The sequence below is a fragment of the Onychomys torridus genome, chromosome 5 (assembly GCF_903995425.1).
Source record: "Onychomys torridus chromosome 5, mOncTor1.1, whole genome shotgun sequence".
In the NCBI taxonomy this organism is placed as follows: Eukaryota; Metazoa; Chordata; class Mammalia; order Rodentia; family Cricetidae; genus Onychomys; species Onychomys torridus.
This window is the reverse complement of record NC_050447.1, coordinates 2157776-2178499: the sequence shown is the minus strand read 5'-3', so window position 1 is coordinate 2178499 and position 20724 is coordinate 2157776. Positions and strand designations below refer to the sequence as shown.

The 20724-nt window shown below is 49.6% G+C and overlaps 1 protein-coding gene across 2 annotated transcripts in view; it reads right to left on the bottom strand.

The window, feature by feature from the left end:
• Positions 1-497: 497 nt before the first annotated feature.
• Positions 498-20724, bottom strand: part of Tom1 (target of myb1 membrane trafficking protein) — a 37171-nt gene continuing 16944 nt past the window's right edge. For both annotated transcript variants that reach the window (XM_036187708.1, XM_036187709.1), the window contains exons 3-15: positions 19634-19712; positions 18387-18536; positions 18002-18136; positions 17763-17909; positions 15664-15780; positions 12873-13006; positions 11877-11910; positions 11444-11537; positions 9708-9828; positions 7619-7694; positions 3667-3726; positions 1452-1491; positions 498-1353 (exon numbers count right to left, since the gene is read on the bottom strand). In XM_036187708.1, the coding sequence (XP_036043601.1) occupies positions 1199-1353; positions 1452-1491; positions 3667-3726; positions 7619-7694; positions 9708-9828; positions 11444-11537; positions 11877-11910; positions 12873-13006; positions 15664-15780; positions 17763-17909; positions 18002-18136; positions 18387-18536; positions 19634-19712 (1342 nt within the window). In that variant the 3' untranslated portion in view covers positions 498-1198. The remainder of the gene's footprint in view (positions 1354-1451; positions 1492-3666; positions 3727-7618; positions 7695-9707; positions 9829-11443; positions 11538-11876; positions 11911-12872; positions 13007-15663; positions 15781-17762; positions 17910-18001; positions 18137-18386; positions 18537-19633; positions 19713-20724) is intronic.

The window sequence follows — 20724 nt, the reverse complement described above, 5'->3', positions numbered from 1 at the left end:
GAGCCAGGTCTCAGAGTGCAGGTACCAGACCCTGTGCGCTGACCACTGCTAGTCTCTGTCCTCTTGAGGGATGTGTAGAACCAGGCACGGTCTGGGTGCTTACACCTGATGTGCACAGTCCAGTGCCCAGTGCTGTGTGCCACAGTGGCCATGAGTTCTAGTCACCAGTATGCAGGGCAGACAGTACAGAGTACCTGGCACCAGCATTCTCCCTGTGGCCTACTGCCCCAACATGCCACTGTTGTAGGATGGGCAGAAGCATGGGGGTAGTCATGTGTGAAGGAACCCAAAGAGGCAGATGGCTGTCCTATGCAGAACAGATGGAGGCTGGATTTGTGTGGTGAGACAGGAGTTCCATCTGTGAGTATGGCTGTGAGTGTGGTCTACAGACCACACTACATCTACAGATGCCCACGTCTCAGATGGCCTTGAGCTTAAAGTAGGCCCTGTCACCATGAGGTCAAAATGCTTCCTGCCAGAAGCAGATCACACTAGCAGGTGGCTTTCTACTTTTATTTGGGGACACAAAAGGCACCTCTCCCTGTACCTGAGGACCAACCAACAGGTGAGCCTCAGGTGGGTGGAACCCTGCTGGAGGAACAGAGCAAGAATGGGGGAAAGGCAGTGGAGGAACTGGGGGGCTCTGGGTACCCAGAATCCCCAAGGTCTCATCTTGACACCTGGACTGGTAAGGTCTTGCCTCACTGGGTACAACTTTGTACCTGAACAGTGGGCAGCTCAGTAGGGGCCACCATAGCCTACCCCAACAGCCAGCCAAAGCCTTCTTTAGGCCCTACTCTACAGGGGTAGGGATGGGCAAGGCTGTGGTAATGTCTCCTCTATACCTCGACTGGTAGTGTGGATTCTAGAGGGCTCCCATGGCCTTCCCTGGGGAAGGAACCAGGGGAATTTCATGGCAGCAGTCTCACACCAGGTCAATCAGGTCACATTGGGTCAGCTTGTCTGGGCCCCAGGTCTTAGCAAAGTCATAGTGGGTAGCAGGATGGAGGAGGCAGGGCTAGTCAGGATCCTAGTGGAGGGCTGACCCATCCCCAGTTCATCCCACTGCCACCCAGGCTCCGGGAGGAGAGAAGGGGTTAACACACCACCCCCAAGCAGCCTTAACACCAAGAGAGGGAGGGGCCCCAGTGGGTATGAGAGTGCTAGGCCCTGGGCTGCAGGGTGCCAGCCTCTGCACTCATAAGGCAAACAGCATGTCATCATCCTTCTCCTGGGTCTTCCTCCGAGGAGCTGCGCTAGGAGAAGGTCCTGGGGCTCCCTCGGCTGAAGGGCTGGCCAGGTTGGGGAGTCGATCGGCAGCTTTGGCCCGCTCTTCCAGGAATTTGTCAAATTCTAATGGGAAAGAGTAGTCTTGTAGGCTAGAGCTGGGGAGGGACAAGGACAGGAGTATCACTTCGAGGGAAGAGTAGGTAGAAGGGGTGGTCTGTTACCTTCACTGGTGACACCAGAGGGCTCCTCAGCACTGTTGCCCTGAGAATGCAGAGGGAAACAGATAGAGGTTAGTACTGCTGGGAGTTGTACAGCCTGCCACACAGTGGGCAAAGACAGGCCTTGACAAGGAACAGTGCTGGTGTTGTGCTTAAGCTGACCTTAGTGTCAGGACACAGGCCTTGGGTCACTCCTTCCTGAGCTTCAGGGCTCCAAGTGTTCTAGTTTCCCTGAGTCATGACTTTTTTCTCCTTATTTTTTTTATTTATTTTTTTTTATTTTTTTTGGTTTTTGAAGACAGGGTTTCCCTGTGTAGCTTTGCGCCTTTCCTGGAACTCACTTGGTAGCCCAGGCTGGCCTCGAACTCACAGAGATCCACCTGGCTCTGCCTCCCGAGTGCTGGGATTAAAGGCGTGTGCCACCACCGCCCGGTGACTTTTTTCTTCTTTAAACAAGGAGGCTGGAGCTGAAGAGATGGCTTAGTGGTTAAGAGCTCACACTATTCCCACAGAGGAGCAGAGTTCAGTTCCTAGCACATCTATCAGGCAACTCATCACATCCTTCAACACCAGGTTCAAGGGAACCAATGCCCTCTTTGGGCCTCTCTGGGCACTGCACTCACATGAACACACACACACACACACACACACACACACACACACACACACACACAATTAAAACATAAAATTAGGGCTGGAGAGATAACTCAGTGTTTAAGAGCACTTTGCTATTGCAGAGGACCTGAGTTTTGTTGCCAGTACTCATATGGCCATTCATGACCAATTGTAACTCTAGTTCCAAGGGATCTGATACCCTCTTTGGACTGTTCAGGTACCAGGTATCCATGTGATGCACATACAGACACATGCAGGCAAAACATTCATACATGTAAAAATTAATAAATCTTAAAAAACTAAATCTTTATGTCAAGAAACAGGAAGGATGATTGGGCATGGTGACACATGCCTTTAATCCCAGTACTCAGGAGGCAGAGGCAGGAGGATCTCTGTAAGTTCAAGGCCAACCTGGTCTACACAGCAAGTTCCAGGACAGCCAGTACTACATAGAGAGACCCTGTCTCAAGAACAAAGCAAAACAACAAAAACAAAACAAAACAAAAAACAAAGGAAGGAAGAAAGAAAGGAAGAAAGAAAGGAAAGGAAGAAAGAAAGGAACTGTAGCAAAGGCTAAGCTGGTGGCTGTTGGAAGCTAAGCACAGAATATCAAGCCCAGGTGTGGTGCCCAGCAGCACATTCCTTTCCTCCAGGACCCGGAGACGGGGACTGTCTAGCTCCATGGATGGAAGGCTGACACCTACTGGCCTGTCTGAGTGAAAGCTGTGCTCCAGTGTGACTCTGGAGGTAAGCTATAACCAACCCATTAGTATGGCTTGAGTCCTGCCTAGTCCTTGGCCTAATTTGGGTAAAACCAAAGTCTTGCTGCTTATGGATGGCAGCCTTTGGAAGGGAAGTGCTCAAGCTGTTACTGGGTCTTTTTTTTGTTGTTGTTGTTTTTTTGAGACAGGGTTTCTCTGTAGCTTTGGAGCCTGTCCTAGACTCGCTCTGTAGACCAGGCTGGCCTCGAACTCACAGAGTTCCACCTGCCTCTGCCTCCCGAGTGCTGGGGTTACAGGCGTGCGCCACCACCGCCTGGCTCCTTTTTTCTTTTTTCCTTTTTCTGGAGCTGAGGATCAAACCCAGGCCCTTGTGCTTGCTAGGCAAATACTCTACCACTGAGCTAAATCCTCAAACCCCCCCCCCCCCATCACTGGGTCTTTAATGTCTACAGAGGTGGTGGTGGAAGCTGGGGGAGAAGCCCTGATACCAGGTTCAGGACTTCTGTCTTCTGGTCATGCCCCTTTAGAAACATGGTGGCCAGGAGCTGGGTCCCTTGCAGTTATCAGCCTTTTTGATATGAAATGGGGTGATAATGATGCCTCCCTCTGAGTGGCTTTAGGTCTCCAGGGGCTATTGTGGGGACTCGGTTTAGTACCCCTCTTGGTCTATAACCGATGCCATTTCCCGAATGATGGCTGACATGTGTAGGGACCTCACACTGGGGGTGTGATCTGGGACAGGGAGGCTATTGCCTGGGAAAGGACACTGGGGAACCAGATGAGGACATTAATACTTATTTCTCTTCACCAGTTATACACCAGGCCCCTCTACAAGACAAATGGATCCCTCCTTGTTAGGCAAAGAGTGAGCCCCAACTTACCACATCTGTGGACAGCCACTGCTCAATGTCCTCCATGATGCGGGCCTGGGTGACAGGGATCTGGAAGGAAGGTAGCAGTGAGGCAGGGAGGGGCAGTGGTCTGGCTGCTGTGAAGGAAGCTGAATGGTCCTTGAAATTCACTCACCCACCCTGATCGGAGTTTCCTCTGCCTCCTGCTGGGGTACACATCCTGGGATTACCTGTTCCAGCTGCCTAGGACCACTCTGTAGTGGTGCCAGGCTGTAGGTGAAGGAATACAGATACAGAAGAATAAGCAGGAATTGCTCCCTGCAGCTGGAGTAGGCAAGGGGCAAATAGGAGCCATTCCCCACATGGAGAGAATGTACATCTGGTCCTGACAATGGGAAGTGTGGGGAGGTATTCCAGCTGAGGGGAGTTTTATGCCATGGTCCAGGACAAGGACAACCCTGGTCATCTGTGCTCAGAGCAATGCCAGGGAGGCTCTGTCTCCAGGCACCTTGGTAGATTCAGTTAATGGCAGAAGCAGAAAAAGTAGGATCCAAGAGGAAGGAGGGGCTGAGTGTTCCAGAAAAGCCAGGCTGGTGGTCTCAGGGGCAGCTTTCTAGATGGGAACATTTGACTCTGGGCCCAAACACATGGGCTCTCACATGATGGCTCCTAAAAGGAACAGGGGTTAGGGTCTTCTGTTAACAGTTTCCACAGTGGCAATCTGGTTGGAGGTCAGGAGCACACATATGGTCTGCTATGGCCCTTGGAGTGACTCCTAGCATCTTGCATAATGTTCTTATACTTGTCTTCCTCACCTGACAATACAACCGCCATCCAGAGTGCTGTGAGGAGGAGGTAAGGCCAGCAAAAAGCCTGTACAGAGGAGGGCTGGGAACTCTAAGTTCCTGTTTGGCAGCTTTTGGACAGAGGAGAGCTGGAGTTTCTGACCAAACCAGTTTAGGGCCCAAGCTTATCACCTAGTACAGGGAAGAGGCAGGAGACCTTCTAGCAGCAGGGGCTCTTGGCAAGCCAGGCCTGTTCAGCTAACTGCTGTCCCTTGACTGCTGGAGGAAGGAGTGCTTGAATCTGAGCCTTAGCCCTTCTCTCTTGAGGCTGCCCAGGGTCATGCTCCCTAGTACCAATTCTGTGGTCTGGTCCTTGCTCATATCCTTTGTCTGACCACTGATCATTTGGTTCTTTACACTACCACTCTCTCATCTCAGGCAAAGAGCCTTACCAGGGTGGAAGGCAGCAGAGCTGAGTTCAGGGCCAGTGGTGGGCTGGCAGCCTCTTCCACCTAGATGTTCATGTGCACATATGTGACTTTGTGTGTATGTGTGTGGCAGCACAGGTATGGCAGCAGAGCCAAGGGGATGAAGGAAGCTACCCAGGGTGCCTCACTATGGGAGAACCATGGTGGTAGGAGCCCAGAGCTTCTGGACTGGGGTAAAGTGAAGAGCAAAAACAAAGCAAAACAAAAAACCCAAACAAACAAACAAACAAACAAACAAACAAAAAAACAATGAGAGCTGGAGAGATGGCTCAGTAGTTAATGGCACTTCCAGGGGTCCTGAGTTCAATTCCCAGCAACCACATGGTGGCTCACAGACATCTATAATGAGATATGGTGCCCTCTTCTGGCCTGCAGGGATACATGCAGGCAGAACACTGTATGCATAATAAATAAATAAATAAATAAATAAATAAATAAATAAATCTTTTTTCGAGACAGGGTTTCTCTGTAGATTTGGAGCCTGTCCTGGACTATCTTTGTAGACCAGGCTGGCCTTGAACTCAGAGATCCAACCTGCCTCTGCCTCCCGAGTGCTGGGATTACAGGAGTGCGCCACCACCACCCGGCGCATAAATAAATCTTAAAACAACAACAATGAACTCCTTGCCATTCCCATGGAATCCCAAAGGGTGGCCTGCATACTCAAAGCTGAAGAATAGAAGCTATCAGCCAGACTGGTGACTGGCCAGGGCTTCTGAGGGGCACCCAAGTTACAGAAAAGTTGCTTTGTCCACTGGCTTCATAGTTACCAACAGCAAAGAGAAAGCTTTCTAGGCTCCAGAGCAGGTGGGTGGTGGAGGGGCTCCAGCACATTATGCATCGACCTCCCTGTCCACTCTACACAGACAGAGTAGGCCCAGTCCACTGCTGCACCCCAGGGAGTGAAGGAGAGAATCTGGCCCTTGGTGCAATGATGTACATCACACAAGTTGTCAGTTCTGCTGAGTCTTGGACAAAGGCACTGCCTACGAGGTCCAGTTTGAACTTTGATCTTGCAATCACATCCAGGCAGTCAGTGAATTATGTGCCCTTGCCTCTAGTCAGACTTAAGCCCTCGAGAGAGTGGGTGCTGGCTTGGTCTTCAAACATTGTATCCAACAGATGGCTGTCCAAGTAAAGGGGAGAGAGAGTAAGCATGGTCATGTTTGTCAGTGAGTGGAGCTGTGCTTATTTCCCACTGTGACTGCAGCTGTGGAGCCTGAAAACACAATACTGGTTATGCTTTTGGCAACGTATTTCTCCTGGGAAGATGCCTCTATCTCTGGGTGGCAGCAAGAGTGGACTGTGCAGTGACTCCCACAAGGGAAACATGAGGGTTTAGCATAGGGCCAAACACAGAGCACAGGCTTAAGCAGTGATGGCTCAAAAGCATGCAGAGGCACTAAAGCCCAGTGCAGGTATGCTCTGTCATACCCAATGGAGGCCCTTGTACTCCATGAAGCCTGCCTCAGTGGTTTTTGTTTTTGTTTTTTTGTTTTTTGTTTTCTGAGACAGGATTTCTCTGTGTTGTTTTGGTGCCTGGCCTGGATCTCGCTCTATAGACCAGGCTGGTCTTGAACTCACATAGGTCCGCCTGCCTCTGCCTCCCAAGTGCTGGGATTAAAGGCATGTGCCACTGCCCAGCATGCCCCAGTATTTTGTGCTTGTTCTGCTTGGACTTGAAATGGACCCCAAGAAAGGAGATAGGAGGCACATGAATGCAGTTGGAGAGTTCCTGGAAATCACCAGATCCAGCCCCATTTGAGCAGGACCTCCTAATGGAGCTCTGGTTTCCTTCTCCTGTGTCCAAGGCTTCAAATGGCATTTACCTCAAGTAGGATAATGCCCATGGTCCTAGCCACCACTTAGACCTCTTCTTCCACTTCTCAGGCCCACTTGGCCTCAGAGTCCATCTGCCACACTCCTCCTCTGTGACCTCCTTGCTCTCCTCTATCTCCTAAGTGGGGTGTGCTGTTTCTAGCTCCCCAACACTCCCAGTGACTTGGCTCATTATAAATTATATTTGAAGATCTTACACTGAAGAGGGTGGCCACAGAATGCTCAATCTGGGCCTCCACACACAGTCAAGGAATTAATTGGACTTAAAAGAGTGCCTGGGAGCCTGGGCAGTGGTGGTGCACACCTTTAATCCCAGCACTCAGGAGGCAGAGGCAGGTGGATCTCTGTGTGGTAAAGGCCAGCCTGGTCTACAGAGCGAGATCTAGGACAGCCAAAGCTACACAGAGAAACCCTGTCTCAAACAAACAAACAAACACAAACGAGTGCCTGGGAATTCTGACTATCGTTCTAGGGTCTCCATTTTATTCCCTCTGCCCATGCTCCTATTAGTGACAGTGCTGTTCTCTCACAGGCTTCTCTCAACTACTATTGCTGTCAAAAGTTCTGGGTAAAGAAGATGAAACAGGGCCAGTGGGTTAATTTGCTTGATGACCTAAAGATGGCAGTTGACAAAGTAAGATGTGAACCCAGGACCACACTGGACACAAGCTCCTGAGGCAGGATTGGGTCTGAATCCTTGCTGGGTAAGTGCCTCCTTGGCTTTCAACTGGGAATAATGACATTAGCCATGAAGGGCCAACTGAGAGTCAAATGGAAAAGGGCTGTGCCAAGCCAGTGCTGAGCTCCTAAGTGGGCTCATAGTCCCTTCTTTTTGGCAGACTCTGGGTAAAACAGGACCTCTATGCTTACCGCTCCGGTGTTCTGCTGCCGGGCATCCAGGGCCCCAGCCAGGCCATCTGTGGTTTGGGGGGCTTCATATTTGACCCTGAAATACAAAACAGCAAGGCATCAGATGCTCCCTGACTACACCAGGCCTGAAAGGCAATGTGAGGATTGAGGGGACCAGGTAAGTTAGACTTGGGCAGGCCTGGGCCGGAGTAACTCAGGTCATAGGATGGCTTAATCCCAGGCTCCTTCTCTCCAAGCCTGGGACAGGAAGAAGGGGCTCCATTTTCTGCTACTGGGGATTATGCTCAGATATGTGCCCCATAATGACGTGCATCAATCATGCATGAGAATCTAGGGACAGCACTTGACCAAAGACCAGGAATGATATCACACATGGTTGAGACCACTCTGGGCCGAGTTGAGGGACTAGGAAATAGATTGTGCCCATGGAGAATTTGCAGAGGTTCCTTTTTGAGCAGTTCCCATCTGAATTTCATAAATTGTGGTTCTGTTTGAGGGTGCATTTGAATAGAAGAGTCCCTTCTACTGCCAAAATGAGTATGTAAGCTGCTGAGGCCCATCTGACATTGGATTACCATCAGGAAGGCTCCCTACCTCTCTGATGTCCCCAAAGGGAGGCCAGGCAGCCAGGCAGGTGGAAGGCTAGGGCTGAGAGGGGTGAGGCTGGAACCTGGCTACTAGAAGATGAAGTCAGGAAAGGAGTGTATGGTGTGACTGAAGTACAGGGAGTAAGAGGTCACCCTGGAGTGGGAGGAAGGCTGGGAGGGTAAGGAAACTACCTGGGCAGAATAGGTCATCCAGGTGACTACATGGGAGGATCTATCATAGCCAGGCAAGAGAACAAAGGAACAAGGACTTCATAGCTAGGGCCCAGTCCTGTCTCTGTGGGTGCATTCTGCAGCGAGGAGGTGGCTGCAAGTGCAGTGAGGGTTACAGGCAAAACAAAGGCCTAAGAGGTGGCAGAACGCCTATGCCAGCCAAAGGGAGCTTCAGAGGTACAAATCTGCAAGGAAATGCTTCCCCTGCCCCTGTTGCCCCCTATTGCTAACATGAGGAAGAACTTTTGTGTAGTCCTCTCAGTGTCTGCTCCCTTTCTCAGACCTGTGCCCAGCAAAAGGCCAGAGCTCAGCCCTTTCACCTTACCTCCAAGCATCTGCACATGCTATTCCTAGAACCTGAAATGCTCCCTAAACCTGTCTGGCCTTGAGCCCTCTGAAGAGCTACCTGTCCCACCAGGCAAGCACTGTATCACACAGCAGTGGCCATGCACACCACTACATGAAGACTGCTGCTTGGAAGAGCAGTCTGCATGTGTGCCATCCCCATGGAGGGATGATGGTGCAACAGTGTATCCCAGCCATGCTGGCAGACCAGTTCAGCATGAAGTACTCTCCAGTGTGCCCAGTCGTTTTGTACCCTGGGGCCTATGTGGACAGGCCACACTCCTGAGTGTAGGTCCCACTAGACTCATTAGCTTTCATCTGCATAGTAGCCTCAGCAGCATTCTTAACTCCATGGTGATTGTACGCTGCTAGTCCCAGAGCCTCTGGGCTTGGGAGTCCAGACTGCTTAGGGTAAAGGCAAACCTGGTTCACAGCTCAGTATGGATCCGCTGGCTGCAGACTGTCAGATTGTACCTGGATCTGCAGTGTGCACAGGGAATTCCCTCTGGCCAGTGCCCCCAAAGACAGAATGGTCACTAAGGAGTCATGGGGGAACACTTAGGAGGCTTCTTTAATCTAGAACTTTCCTTGGTTGTAAGAACCATAGATGTCTACAGCTCAGCCAAGGGGGTCATAAGTAAAGGGATAAGAAAACTATTTCCTTTGACAAGCACATGTGGAGCCAGCATGAGATCAGTCAAAGCAGGGAGTGGCATTTGGAAAGCAGCTCCATTATAGGTTCTGACTGATGACAGCACCTCTCTGAAAATGGATAGCTCATACGGAAAGACATATACCAATAGAGCCAGAGTCTCCTCTGGGGATAGGGATGGCCCACTTCCAATCCAGATTCAGGGATCCTGAGTGATGCTTTCACCAATGGAGAGCCCCGTTTGCAGGAGTGCAGGATGGAAGAGGAAACCTACCCTTTCCGTTGGTCAGCCAGCGAGCTGCCCCGAGTCAGAGCAAACATGTCAAAGTCATCTTCCAGGCGACCTGAGGTCTCCAGAGACTGCAGGCCAGCTCTTACACTGCTGGAGCCAAGGTCTGCAGAGACAGAAAGGCTAGGTGAGATATCCACCTGCTCTTTCCATGTCCCATCTGGGTCTAGGGTTATCTGTTGGAAGAGTATTAGGGGTTAGGTGGTGGGAGTTTGACTTTCTTTCTGTTGAGTGTACTTATCTCTAAGGTAGTCTTACAATCACCTTCTCCTAGCTGTGGTAAGGATTAGAGAACAGAAAAACTGCTGCCTGTGACATAGAACAGCAGTTCTCAACCTGTGGGTTGTGACCCCTCTGGGGGTTGAACACTTTCACAGGGATCGCATATCAGATATTTATATATGATATATTATGTAGCAAAACTACAGTTATAAAGTAGCAATGAAATAATTGTATGGTTGGGGATCACCACTGCACTAGTGGAAGAGGCTGGTCAGCGTGACAGTGATGAGATCTGACTTCTCACAAGTGTAGTATCAGTTATTCAAAGTGGGGCTTGGCATGGAGCAGGCAGTCAACAACATTACACCCTCAAGTAACAATACCATCTCAAGCAGGCCTGGTGGTACAGGCCTGTAATCCCAGCCACAGGAGAAACTGAGGCTAGCCTGGGTTACAACAAAGCATATTCAAGGACAGTTTGATGAACCTTGTGAGGTCTTGTCTCAAAATTAAAGGGTTGGAATATAGTTCAGTGGTAGAGTACTTGCTTAGCATACTTCAGGCCTTAGGCTTAATCCCCAGCACTGCACAAAACAAAACAAAACACAAAAGGAAAAAAAAAAGCAACAACAAAAAGTTCAGGGAGATAACTGCTCACATTTATCAAAGTATGGGGAGGTGAACTCACCTGTAATCTCAGCATTCAGGGCACTGAGGCAGGAAGATGGAGAAAGTTCAAGGCTAACCTAGACGGGCCACTAAGCATTTAGCAACAACCTGGGTCAAACTGGGCGGTGGTGGCACACCTTTAATCCCAGCACTTAGGAGGCAGAGGCAGGTGGATCTCTGAGTTTGAGGCCAGCCTGGTCTACAGAGCAAGTTCTAGGACAGGCAAAGCTACATAGAGAAACCCTGTCTTGAAAAATAAGCAAACAAACAAACAAATGATCAAAAGCCACCAAAATCAAGTAAAACCTAAACTATCTACTCTTCTCAAAACAAAAAAACAAAAGAAATCAATAAATGAGCTGGGAGTATAACTCAGAGGCAGAATACTTGTCTAGTATGTGCAAGACCCTGGGTTTTATCCCCAAGTACCATCAAAACAGAGTGCCTTCTGGCTCAGCCCTGATGGAAGCTTCTTTCTGTCAGTCTCTTGTTTCCCCTCCCACTTTTTCTTCAGGGAGGGACTAATTACTGAGGCTGAGTAGCAGACTGTCCTGATGCCCTCAGGTTGTTCAGGTGGGGACTGAGGAGGGTATCAGTGCACAGTGGGATTTATAAGATCCAAGGGGTTCAGGAGCATTGGTGCTCCCAGGGCATACTCACAAGTTTTTTCTCAAGTGCCCAATCCTGCAGCAAGATTTGGCTTGGGATCCCAGCAAAGTGAGACCTGGACCAATGAACTACTGTTGGGGAGTACAGGAAGGCACATCCAGAACTTTGAGGCTACATATGCATTGTAACATACCCTTGGCTGGAGCTCCCAACATACTTACTCATTCCTGACAGTTGGGATGAGAGGTTGCTGGTGGCTGCAGGGTCAGGACCCATGTCAATCAAGTCAGCGGCTGGCTTGGCTTCACTGGAGTCCTTAGATGAAGGGAGATGCCTGGATGATCCTTTCTGGATGTAGTGATTCTGCCTCCAGGCCCCAACATCTTTGAATGGGGGCTGGGGAGATTCTCCCCCTCCACTTGGGCTCCAGCTTGGCTATACCCCTGGGAGGCTGGGAAGGCCCTGAGGTACCAGCTGGTGGTGGCAGAGCCTTATTTCCCTTAAAGGGGCAGTGGTATAAGAAGTCAGAAGAAACTTCTCTATGAGCCTAAAAAGCACCAGTTCCCTGTGCAGGGCTTCGGGGAGAGGGTGAGAACTTTCCTCTCATTTCCTATCAATACAGCATGACCTAGTCCCAGAAGAGATGCCTCTTACCTTGGCAGTCTGGCCTGTTCGGAACCGTTCAAACCTACATGACACAAAAGACCCCAGTCAAAAGGTCAAATTGACACAGTCCCCAGAAAACCTCTAGGAGGTTTTGAAATCACAGGTAGCTAGCTACCAGGGTGATGAGATATACTGGTCCTCCCTAGCAGATCCAGTGCATCCTTACTGTTCCCCATCACCTCTAGCCCTTCTTTCACTTGCACAAGAGTTGGATATGATCCGTTATAGGGCCACCCTGTAAGTGTCAGCAAGAAACAATAGACAAGAACATAGAGAAAAGAAAGGGACACTCAGCAAGCAGAGGGGAGTACTGCTTTGTCAACTGTCTTAGTTAGCCACCTACTCTATACTTGGGGAGTGTGTGGGTAGCTCTCCAAGATGGCCACTTGTCTCTAACCCTGACTACCAAGGGGATGAGGAGAAGGATGGAGAAGACCTTAGTGTGCACTCTGCTGGAGTTGTGGCCTGGTGTAAAGGACATTACTTCTGAATTCATCCTCTGGTCTAATGTCTCTGGGTACCTGCCTGCCAGCTCAGGTGATGACTTAGTTGAGAAACTAAGTAGCAGTGGTTGGCACTGGAACAAACTGGTGAGTTAGTGTCTTGATGCTAGGGTATTGGGGGTCTACCACACAATGCACCTCAAGATGGCAAGGAGGAGGTCCTACATTCTACTGGGCTAATGAACAGGAGAAGCTGGCCAGTTGTTGGTCTCAGGGGCCCAGGCCCCTCTCAACTGAATGCAAACCACAGGGCAAGTGGGGAAGGACAGAAAAGAGGCACAGAGTGGGAGGCAGGTAGATAATAAACTGTTTCCAGGCAAGCAGAGGCCTTTGCTGCCAGCTTTCATGACTCCTTACTACCCAGGTGTCTCAGTGATGGGCAGGGAGCTGGAGGCACATGGCCCTGATAGCCTGCTGGTGCCTGAATGGGGAAAATGACTGTGGACAAGCCAAGGCCAGGCCCAGGGTGGGGTGAGACTACCGTTCATGGCGCAGAAACACGTTGTTGAGGTTGTCATTGACCATGAGAAGCTCCTCAGTCAGCTGCTCATTGGAGATGCGTGGGATGAGCTCCAGGACCCGCTGCTGCATGGCGCGGCAGGTGCGGTTCAGTTCCTGCAGGGAGAAGTGGGACATTGAGGCCATTACAGGACCAGGCTCTCCCTCATGGATGGTATTTCAGTCTGGGCCTGTCCTAGTGGAAGGGCCTTCAAGGCACCACAGAACAGCTTTTGGGGTTCTACAAACTTGTTTTCAAAATCACTTCTCAGGGTGCTACAGTGTAACTACATTGTTTAGTTGTGAGATGGGGGTCTTACTATGTTTCCTAGGCTGGTCTGGAACTCCTGGCCTTGAGTGACCCACAGCTTCTGGAGGTTTCACACTAACATTTAAAGTACAGGATCTCACCATATTAATGATTCTGCTGGTTTAATGAGAGTACATGCAGACTGAAGAGTCACATTTCTGCCAACATGTTTGTTTCCTTACAAAAAACCTCAGACTTTCTGGGTGTGGTGGCGCACGCCTTTTATCCCAGCACTCGGGAGGCAGAGGCAGGCAGATCTCTGTGAGTTCGAGGCCAGCCTGGTCTACAAAGCAAGTTCCAGGATAACCAGGGCTGTTACACAGAGAAACCCTGTCTCGAAAACCAAAACAACAACAACAAAAACCCCCAAACAAACCTCAGACTCCTGAACCACCTAGTCTGGCACATGTGGTGAAGCAGTACAAACAAGAGAGGCAGCTTCAGGCAGAGTGGAAGGAGAGGACCAACTCTCTACAGTTGTTCTCTGACTTCTATATGCACACCACGGTATTCACATGTCCTCACTCTTACACACATCATGCACAATAATCCTCACCAAAGGGAAGAACAAAAGAGGATGATGATTATGACAGGCCTGAGAATGGGTTTGGGGGTGTATAAACAAGTTGTGATTTCTCTGTTACCCCACATATCCTGATTTTGAGCTTTTGCCTCATTATTGACTGACTTTGTTTTTTCTTTTGATAAACCTGTTTTGGGACAATTTTTCAAGTGTATTGAAAAGAGCTGCAGTGATGGCACCCAGGCTCCATGTACCTTCACCCAGTTAGACATTTATCCGAACTAAGGCATCAACACTGGCATTAACTACACTGCGTGTTCATGGTTCTGTTTTTTTGTTTTGTTTTTGTCTTTTTGGTTTTTTGAGACAGGGTTTCTCTGTGTAGCTTTGCGCCTTTCCTGGAACTTGCTTTGGAGACCAGGCTGGCCTCGAACTCACAGAGATCTGCCTGCCTTTGCCTCCCAAGTGCTGGGATTAAAGGCGTGTGCCTCCACCGCCTGGTGCATGTTCATGTTTTATCACTTTTTCTGCTAACACCTTTTCTCTGTTTCTGGATCCTACACTTCATTTAGTCATCATGTTACTGATTGGCTTTCAATAACAGTTAAATTTGCTTTGGAAAAAGAAAAATATTAAGAGTCTGGGTGTGAGGCTAGTAACCCTGGTAGTCAGTGGCTGACGTAGGGGGATGGAGAACACTCAAGACTAGTTTTGGCTGCATAATGAGACCTCAGTTCAAAAATAAAGAAAAAGATACCCTGGGCTCCCTTCTCTTTCTCCCATGATGAAGCACACCTGAGGATTAGTCTCTGCTTCCTAATGGGCCCCTCTGGACAGCAGAAGAACACAGCTTGAAGCTGTTGCTCCAAGTCACAAATCCCAGCTTTGCTACCTATCAGCCACATGACCCTAGGCATGTTACATGACCTCTCTTTGCCTTAGTTTCCTGATCTGGAGAATGGGTGTAGTCAGGGCTATGAGTGAATGTATATCAAGTACCTACATTGAGCTTGACACATGTAGAGTGCCCATCATGTGGGCACTGACTCTGTGTCACCCTGCCAGCTGGCTCCAGCCTTCTGAGTATCTCAGACTGCACATATCCATATGGACATGGCTTGGGACAAATAAAACTAACAACAACCCTTCGCCAACCCCTTTCTTCATCTGGTTCTCACATTCAAGAGTCCACTCAGCTAAGATAGTGCTAGTGTACCCTCCCCCATCCTCCCACCTACCAAGTATAAGGATCTCTTAGCAGTCACAGGGACATAAAGATCAGGCTAGTAGAAGGGCGATGCATGAACAGCACATTGAGCATTCTGCATACACAACATTTTGTCCCTCCATGCACTCTGGAGACTCCTAAGCTTTGGTGGTTGCTTCCCTGAGTGTCCTCCACAGGAAGAAGGCAGCCTAGCTCCCTTCACTCCAGTACCCCACCCCATATGTGGACAGGATCAGGTGACTATCACATGACACCTGGGAGCAAATCCAGCATTTCCCACTTGCCTCAGCTCCCCAAGACCAGATGCTCATTCCTCTCAAAGCTCACACTGCTCTATCCCTCTGCTTGCTCCCTCAAATACTGTGAAAGGTGGAAATCAGCCCTTCCAGCTTTTCGTAGTGTTGTTATCAGTACTGGGTGTAGGACTACGTTTCACATGTACTATATCATTTAATTATCATCTCCTACTTGTATCAAAGCAGCCACACAGATGGAGAAAATGAGGGGCTATTTTGTTCAAGCTGGAAAGCAGCAGAATTAAGATCTGAATTCCCATCTGATGCAAATCCAAGGTTCCTCTCTGTAATATTTTCTGTTGCCTCAGGGTTCCCAGCAAAACCAAAAGATTACAGTGTGGGCAGGGAAGAAGCAGGTGTGGATACACACAGGGGCACCTGGGTGGGGCTGAACCTGTAGGCAGGCTGTCTGCTCACCTGTAGTAGTTCTAGGTCTGCAGGCTCTATCTGGGTGGGCACCAACTCTGTCAGCATCTCTGACATCACTCGCACATTTCCACTCACCATCTCCAGCTCACTGCGCAGCTTCCCAATCTGAAATGCAGCATAATAAGGGGAGAGAAGCCAGAATCTAGAGCCCATGCTGCTCGAACAACCGTGTAGCCCAAAATGCCCCACCAACACTTTCTCCGCACAGCTTCTCTCCTGACTTCTGGGGACGGTCTGTACTCAAGAGCCTGCAGAGGGTGCATCCCACCACACAGCCCCCTCACAGAAGTGCTACCAACCGCTGCCATCTCCAAACCAGGAGCCGGGTGCAGGGAGAAGGCTGGAAGAAGTGTGACAATCAGAGGGGAATAAGCCAGTGAGTGTGGTTGGAAGAGCACCAGCATCTCTTGGGGCCAAGATGGCAATTAATGAGGCCCTAGGGAGTGGCAGTTCTCCCAAGGGAGTGGGAAAGTTGTAGGCCCCTTATGTCTTTAAAGAGCTTGAGGATGAAGAAACAGGCATGCAGAGACAAGTACTATATCCACTGAAGTTGACCAACATCACACCCCACAATGCCAGGCAGGATGACTTGTTTAATAACTCTCTTGGTGTGAGTGGACAAGCTGTTCATCATCAACTTGCCACATCCAAACCCAAAGGGACCTAACCACAAAGGAGCCTAGGAGTTACATCACTACACTACAAAATCTTAACATGCTCCAAGAGGGAAAAGGGGTATGAAATCAAACAAAAATACTCAGTTTTGTTTAGCAAGAACCTTCTAAGAGCACTAAAGTAATCAATCAGTCTTAATACACAGACATTAGAAAAACTAGTTAAAACCAGAAGCAAGGTAGACAACTGTTTTGGATAGGAGGGTGATTTTACAGTTTTGTAGGCTTTAATTACTTGCTTAGCATGCCAACCTTCTCCAGTCATGTTTGCTGTGGTGCATGGATTCATAACTTGCTATAAAGTGTCATGCATACAAGTAGTCGGGGGACAGTCCTTCGGAGTGAAGCTTCTCTCATCTACATCATGACTGTGAATCTTTGCCTCCAGCACAGTCAGCAGCTAAGTGAAGTATGCCTCACTGATGGCGGTCTAAGGTCTGTGAAGGCCTCCAGTCCAGCCCAGGACCACATCTCAAGTGACCGATGATCTAGATTATAGCCACTTGGTCTGGGGCAGGTGACCCTCTAGAGCTAGCCCCAGGCTAGGGAAACTTCCCCAGAATCTTATGCTAGGCCTCCAAACCTCTTTGAGAGGCCTGTGGGAGGCCCCAGTGTAGTACACATGTACTTTCTCATTTTGTGCATCTCTCTCTCTCCTTTCCTCTCCTCTCCTCTCCTCTTCTCTTTCTCTCTCTTACTCCCTCCCTTTCTCCCTCCCACCCTCTCTTTCTGAGACAGGGTTTTACTATGAAGCCCTGGACTCACACAGATTCATCTACCTTTATCTCCCAAATGTTGGGATTGAAGTGTGTCACCAACCCCAGCAAGCATACAGCTCCTTTAAGGTGTCCTCAAGCAGAATCTCCATTGGGATGAAGTTCTATGTGAGCCTGTTACCACAAGTGGAGTGGCTCAAGTGAAAGGGACTGCTTGCCTACTGACCATTTCCTCTCCTTGGTGCTCAACCGTGGGCTCCATGGAAGGAAGAGTTTGGAAAATGACAGAGGTACTGGACTGCATTCCAGTACAGACAGATTGGAACTGGAATCTCGGCTGATTTTGATGAGCCCTGTGATTTTGAGTGAATGGATTTTTTAAAATTTAAATTTAATTTTATTTATTTTTTAAGACTTATTTATTTATTATATACACAGAAGAGGGTGCCAGATCTCATTAAAGATGGCTGTGAGCCACCATGTGGTTGCTGGGAATTGAACTCAGCATCTCTGGAAGAATAGTCGGTGCTCTTAACCTCTGAGCCATCTCCCCAGCCCCTGAGTGAATGGATTTATCTATCTGAACCTTATCCTGAACACAGGAAGAACAGTATACATCTGTGGACTTCTTGGAGGACAAAGGAATTTCCGGTGCTAGGGGCCATATCCACTGCCTCCCTGGACCTGGTCTGTGTACCTGCTCAGGAGTTGGTGTGATGGGTGAGTCACCAGGGAGAACAGCTGGAGTGGACAGAGGGGTGGCATGCTGGCTCAGGTCTCCTCGCTGACTGGTGTCGGAGCCCACAGAGTTCTGTACGGATGGTGTCTCTGAGTTAAACACAGTCTAGGGGGCAAAAGACAGGGTAAGTGAGGCCCTCCTGGAAGGCACTATAGGCCCCTCAGGATAACTCCTGCCCCACTCAAAGTTCTCCTCACCCTCTGGGGTGTGTGGATGGGTGACAGCATGTCCAGGTCAGTCATGGGGAACTCCAGGCCCTTCCTTCGCAGGTCCTCGTAGACAGCAACAACACCTGTCAAATCAGGCGAGCTGCGGAACGCGTCAGCCCAGGACTGAGAGGGGACAAGGGGACATGGCCGGTAACCACTGCTCACCTTCTTTCTTGTGAGCCTCCCCCACCCTGGCACCTGGGCAGAGGACAGAAGTGCTCCCCTCCTTTGCCTTCTGCACCAGGGTCAGTAGACAGTGATAAGTCCTGCATAGATACACAGTCAACTAGCAGATAGAGGAACAAGAGCCCTGGCACTCCCCAACCCCTTGAGATCACTAAGCCACCCCACCCTGTCAAAGAGAAGAGCGCACCTGGATAAGGTTCAACACCTTGTCATGCACGATGGTGGGTGGATTGTTCTTTGGCAGGATGGTCCTCACCAGCACACTCTCTACAAAGTCCTGGCTGGCCACCAGTACATGGAAGCGGTGCCCGCAGTTCTTAACACATGTTTCCAAGACCTGTAGGTCAAGGTGCCAAGAGAGGACTCTATTAGAGGAGAAGAGATGGGCTGCCACTCCAGTGAGGCTCCTCTTCTATCCCAGAGGGAAGCCAAGCAGAGGAGAGGAGGCTTCCAGAAGGGGTCTTCTAGGACATGGGGATGGAACAGTGCTAGATCTGGAGGCTTTCCTCCTTGTGGACTGGGATATACAGAATGATGTGACAGACAGGACTCCCTTCCTACTAGACCAGGGCCTGTTATAACCCTACTTTTTAGATCACATGATCTAGAGCAGTGGTTTTCAATTTCCTAATGCTGCTACAACCATTAAATACAGTTCCTCATGTTGTGGTGACTCTCAACTATAAAAATTATTTTCGTTGCTATTCCATAACTGTAATTTTGCCATTTTATTAATCATAATGTAAATATCTGATACACGGGATATCTGATATGTGACCCCTGTGAAAGGTTCATTAGACTCCCAAGGAGCCGTGAGTCACAGGTTGAGAAACACTAGTCTAGAGTTTCAGATGTCCTCCAGGAGGAATCAGAGACGACTTGAGCTTCCCCTATTGGTAGGTAACATTGTGACTCAAGGACAAGCACCGACCTTCTCTCCCATGACCTAGCAGGAGCTGCCTGTCCTTTGCAGGGAAGCAGGACCATCTGGATCTAAGCACCACATGGTAGAGGCTAGGACAGGGTGTTTTCCCACCTATTCCCCAGCCAGGCTGTCCTAAAGACAGGACGGATGCCTGGTGCTTGGCCCATGCTGGCCTGGCTCAGTGCTGTGACCAATGCTGTTCTTAGATACTGGTATTTGTTTTATGTTCATTTTTTCAGAGTGCAGTTTTAGAGGGAAGTGGCCCCAGTATGTCTACTCCCCTAACCAAGGTTAAGAACTCCTTTCCAGCTCCCTTGCTTTGTCATCTACCTCCACCAGCAGCGTGGATGGGAAAACAATTTCCCCATGGTGCTTTTCTTCCTAGTCCTCAGAGGAGAAATTCAAGCATGGATGGGAGTCCCACTGGGCCTAACTAAGGAGAAGCAGCTTTCAGCAGACCATGGTCTAGCCATGGGAGCAATCATGGAGGGATGGATAGACAGACTCACCGTGAGGGCCAGCATGACCTCATGGAAATTCTTATTCCCCACAATTCGCTTCTTTACTGCTCGGAATGCATCTTTGGGGCTGGTAAAAAGGACAAGAAGAATGATGGGCTTAAGCATAGAATCCTCTTCCCCAACACAGAAGGCTAAGGGCCCGAGCTCAGGAGGCTCTGCAAAGCTGGAAGGCTGGGTAGGATCTTCCCTCCTCCCTGTGCCTGAGCTGTGTGTCAGGTTCTGATCACACCAGGATACTGCTGCCACCATGGCCGATAGTGACAGTCCAAGCACTAGGTAGACCCTGGGCCTCCCATCACAGACTCATTTGGGGCACGGTATAAGTGCTTGCCAAAAATACAGAATCCCAAGCCTTCCTTAGCTGACAGTATCAGAATCCAACAAGTAGGGCAGTCCCAGAATTCGCTATTTCTCATGTACCCCACAGCTCCCAGGGCCTTCTGGGTATTGATGCTAAGAACAAATGGACTATAGGCAGAGTGTTCTAATGCACATCCTAGACAGTTCCACTATCTATCTTCCAGTCAAGTCTAACCAAGCACCTGTGTGTACGTGTATATGTGTATATGTGTACATGTGTGCACACACATTACTTCTAAGGATTCTGGGATAACTGAAGGAAGAAGTAGTCTTGAGGGAGAGTGGAGTAGGGTCTAAAAGACACTCAAGGAGGTAGCCAACCATAAAGGATGGGGAGGACAAGTTGGAGGACAGCCAAAGAGAGTGGGTTCAGGTGCAGGGAGAGCTTGGTGGGGAGAAGCTGCTTTGGAAGGACAGAGAGGAGACAACAGTGTAGAGGAGGTAGAGGGCCAGGAGCCTGGATGTGCCTACATACAGCAGATGGCCACAGAGAGCCTGGGGTTACCTATCCTCCCTGTCCCACCTGCTGACTACTCCTTTCCTAGCTCTGCCTGGCTGCTCTGCCCTGATGGCTTTTGTTGGACCCTACCTATGCTCAAAACTCAAGGGAAGGCCTAGTGATCCGTGAAGCTTCCAAGGGGCTTTCTCCTCCAGTGTGTCATGTCTGGAAACACTAACCTATCCAGGCAGAGAAGATAGCTCCTAGAGAGCAAGCAGAT